This window comes from Vombatus ursinus, unplaced genomic scaffold, assembly GCF_900497805.2.
Source record: "Vombatus ursinus unplaced genomic scaffold, bare-nosed wombat genome assembly UNPS02014598.1, whole genome shotgun sequence".
NCBI lineage: Eukaryota > Metazoa > Chordata > Mammalia > Diprotodontia > Vombatidae > Vombatus > Vombatus ursinus.
This window is the reverse complement of record NW_020954376.1, coordinates 1795-5867: the sequence shown is the minus strand read 5'-3', so window position 1 is coordinate 5867 and position 4073 is coordinate 1795. Positions and strand designations below refer to the sequence as shown.

Here is a 4073-nt window from a genome sequence, read left to right as displayed (position 1 = left end):
AAGAAGAAGAAGAGAAGAAGAAGAAGAGAAGAAGAAGAAGAAGAAGATGATGATGATGATGATGATGATGATAGGGAGCCAAGGAATTGAGTGGGACTGATTACTGAATTCAGGGACCAAGGAAGGTTAAGAAGTTCAATATATTCAGTTCATACACAATGATTAAAGAAACTTGGAAAGAAATGAAATGTGAAAACTCTGAAGTTGAAAGGGAAGGCCCTCTGAAGGGATTTCAATAGAGAATTTGGTGTCTTGGGAAGCTGATGTGACTCAGAACTGGATCCTTCACAGACTTTCCCTACAGAATGAAGTAAACATCATCTGAGCCCTTGGGTTGACATTCTAATGATCCAGGTTCTTGGGGATTGGTCCAGCAGGCTTGGCTGACAGAAGGTGAGTTAGGATGACGGAAGACTCAGGGTACGGAGTGTGTGGGACTGATTTACTCTCAGTCTTGGTGTCATTTATTGTCAAGTAATGGATAATGAACTGATAATCTCCTTCATGGTTCATTGAGAAATGTCGCATATCCTCAATTAAGTTTGTTCCCACAGCCTCAGCAATCCAGGGTGTCTTCACCACCATCTGGTGGTTTGATTTGTAATATGAAGCCCTTGGGATGTCATCAAGGAAGGCAACAATAATGACATCAGAGATTGTTTGGGATGTGCCCACTGCAGTGTGTTTTATTTCATGCTTGTGGTGGACTGAAAGTCAAGATGAGAGAGAAGGAAAAGAGGGGTCAGATATGAGAGGTGCTCAGCTTAGAATCTCCTCACACCCATCCACCTCCCACTATTACTTTTCATTATTTATATATGAAATCAGGGTTTTGGAGCAGGCTCAGATCACATGAAGGAGGGAGAAGATATCTGGGAGAAGATATCCTTCATTTCTCTATCACGTGAATGAGAGAAGCCTTCTTTGATGGAAAGTGTAGCTAGAACAGGTTGTGTTGTTCACACTGCCAGACTGGGATGGTCATGTTCTCCTTGCTGCATACTTTTTGCTGCTTAGTATCCAGAGATGATGATCCCACCACAGTATGGGCATAATGAACAAAACTGGTGCAGGGGGAAGCCCTCCTTTGTCCTTTTAGGACCCATGGTCCTGGAAAATGGCAGTGACATTTCCATTTTTTCTGGTCCTCTCTGTTTCAAATACAAGAGGTAGAAAACCAAGCCATGATGACCTTAGAGATAAGATTCCAGGTTGGATATACAGCTAGCCAATCCCAGAATGTAAACTCTGAGAAGTCAGTGTACTTGGGACTCTAGCCCAAAGGCATCTTTGTATTTGGAACTTGGGAATGTACAATACAGGAATTAAGTTAAACTATGAATTCAATCCCAATTCCCCCCCCCACCCCAGATTATGAGGTGGTGCAAGGGAGAATTATGTTTCCTAAACTGAGGAATAAATTTGCCTATTTGTTATGCCTTTGAAATAAATGTTCCTTGGTAAAAGCTAATCTGAGTGTTAAGTAGTTAAATGGAACTGGGTTGCAGAAATTTCCCCCCTACAATTGAAGGAACACCATTGGTGGAGGCTGCAGCCATCGGCAGAGCACCTAGATAAATCCAAAAGCCTTAAGGGTACTAGAGAACCCTGAAGGAGGTGTGGAATATAACACACCTGGCTTTCAGGAAGTGGAGCTGGGGCAATCACTGTTGCACATATATAAGGTGAGGAATTCCAGATCTTTTCCAGGAGAGCATTCCAGAAAAAAAATATGCAGACTGCCAACCTTCCAATCAGGACCTGTCACAAGACTGAACACAAATCAAGATCAGTAAGAAGTGACCATATTATAAAGGGCTCTGAATGCCAAAGAGTTTATTGACTAAGGGGACTGACAAGGTCAGATTGTTGTTTAGGAAGATTAATTTGGCATCTGAGTGGAAAGGATGAACTAGAATCAGGAGAGACATGAAGCAGGAAAAAAGAGACAGTTATTACAATAGTCAAGGTGTGAAATGATGAGGACTTACATCAGTAGGGTGGTAGTGTCAGAGGAGAGAAGGGGGCATATACAAGAAATGTTCTAGAGGTAAAATTGACAGGACTTGACAATAGTCCTGGGGAGTGAGAGAGAGTTAGCTGTTGAGGATGGTGCTTAGGTTGTAAGCCTGAGTGACTGCTTTGATACTGATCCCCTCAACAGTGGTACAGATGTTTAGAAGGGGAAGGCTTTGGGGGGGAAGATAATGAGTTCCGCTTTGGACATGTTGAGTTTAAAAAGCCTTCTGGACATCCAGTTGGAGATGTCTAAAAGACTTTTGGAGATGAGGTACTAAAGGTCGAGAAAAAGGTAGGGGCTTGATAAGTAGTTCTGAGAATCATCAGCATAGAGATAATCATTGCATCCATGTGAGCTGGTGGGATCACCAAGTGAAATAAATCCACATTAATTGATAGACTGAATCTCTGAGATAAATGGGAATGCCCTTCATATCTCACTGCCTTTGAACAATATCTCCTTTCTGATAATCAGGGACTAGCCTTGGCCAATGGAGGTCCTCCCAGACCCAACCAGGATTAGCCTTTGGTACTAGGAGTGACTTTTTCTAGGATTCATGGATCTCAACAAAAATCTGCCCCACTCCACCTTCTCCCTGGTGTATCTGAGACCCCAGTGAATCATATTCCTGCTTCAGTCTGCCCTGGTTAAACATTGGAGACATCTTTGTGTCAAAAAGTGGTGGTTTATGCAATACAATATTGGACCAAGGTAAACAAAACTTTAAAATAACCAGCCATACCTGTGATTTCATTAGCACAGGAACTACCTGTAAAATAACTCCCAATGCATGTGCTCTGCACCTTACTGTCAGAGAATTTCCTGGGGCACTGGGAAGTTCAATGACTTACCCATACTCACATATCTAATATGTATCAGAGGTGGCACTGAAGGCCAAGGCTTCTTGACTGAGAGGCTAGCTCTGTATTCGTTATTCCCTACTATCTTTCATAAAGGACACATATCAGTTTTTAAAACATATTTCTGAATACAGAAAAAATGTTATAAGATAAGAACCCATGGCATTTATCACTGTAGACCCAGCCCTCAAGTGGGTACATTGGTATAGCCTCATTTCCTCCTCCCCATCTCTTTGGTCAGGCTCTCAAAGGGGCTCTTTGGTCCTTCCTCCTCCCCTCTTCAGGTATGACAGCCTGGACAGCTCCCATCCTGCCTTTCTCCCCTAGGCATGAGTCAAGCCCATCTCAGGAGATCTTTGAAATCTAATCACATTAAAGAAAGCTGTAGAACTCCCATTTCTCCATTATTTACACTGCCCTGACTGATGCAACAACTGTCTTCATTGATCCTTGTTGATTCTTGTTGAGAAATGGAAAAAAAAACCCGGAAGCTGTTCTTGAAAGGCAAAACCTCTGTCTTAGGTAAAAATTTTCCTTTCTCTAAAGACATTTCTCTGATTGACTCAGATTGGTTGGAGTCACTTGAATTTTATCTCCAGGAAACAAGGTAAGAGTTCTGTCCAGTTGCTCCAAGTTATATCCTTCCTTCTCTTCTCCTGCATATTTCCTCTGTCTATATCAAGTCTCCCCATCAGACTAGGAGTTCCTTGAGGTCATAATCAATGTCTCCTCTATCAGACGGGTAGTTCTCAGAGGTCTGACAACAGACAGTGTCTCCCTCACAAAAGGCCAGGTCATGAGGTCATTATCTGTGTCTCTCACATCAGACTAAATCTCCCAGTCAAGTCAAACCCAGAACTCTACATTCCCCTCCCACAACTTGCCCAGACTCACCTGTCTGGATTTTCCTCAGAGCAAACAGCATCACAATAAGTAGCCAGGATGAGAATGACCCTCTTCCCCTTCTCCAGTTCATCATGCTGCTCTGTATGTATCTGTTAGAGGCCTCAGAATCAACCCACTTAGGAAAACTATTAGTCCATAATGCCCCTCTGTCTAATGGTTCCTATGTAGGAAAAGAAGCCCCAAGACCTTCCTGGCTTTGATATTGACTCTGCCAAACCCCTGCCCTCCTATCACTGCCAGAGAGGACACCTGTCACCAGGCAGAACCTGCCTCTGTCTGGAAGGGGT

General features: G+C 43.0%; 1 protein-coding gene across 1 annotated transcript in view; it reads right to left on the bottom strand.

Annotated features, from left to right (window-relative positions):
• LOC114042547 (hereditary hemochromatosis protein-like) overlaps positions 1 to 3859 on the bottom strand; it is a 32244-nt gene extending 28385 nt beyond the window's left edge. Inside the window, 2 exon segments of the mRNA XM_027861233.1 lie at positions 447 to 707; positions 3775 to 3859. Of these exon segments, the coding sequence (XP_027717034.1) occupies positions 447 to 707; positions 3775 to 3859 (346 nt within the window).
• Between the last annotated feature and the right edge of the window lie 214 nt (positions 3860 to 4073).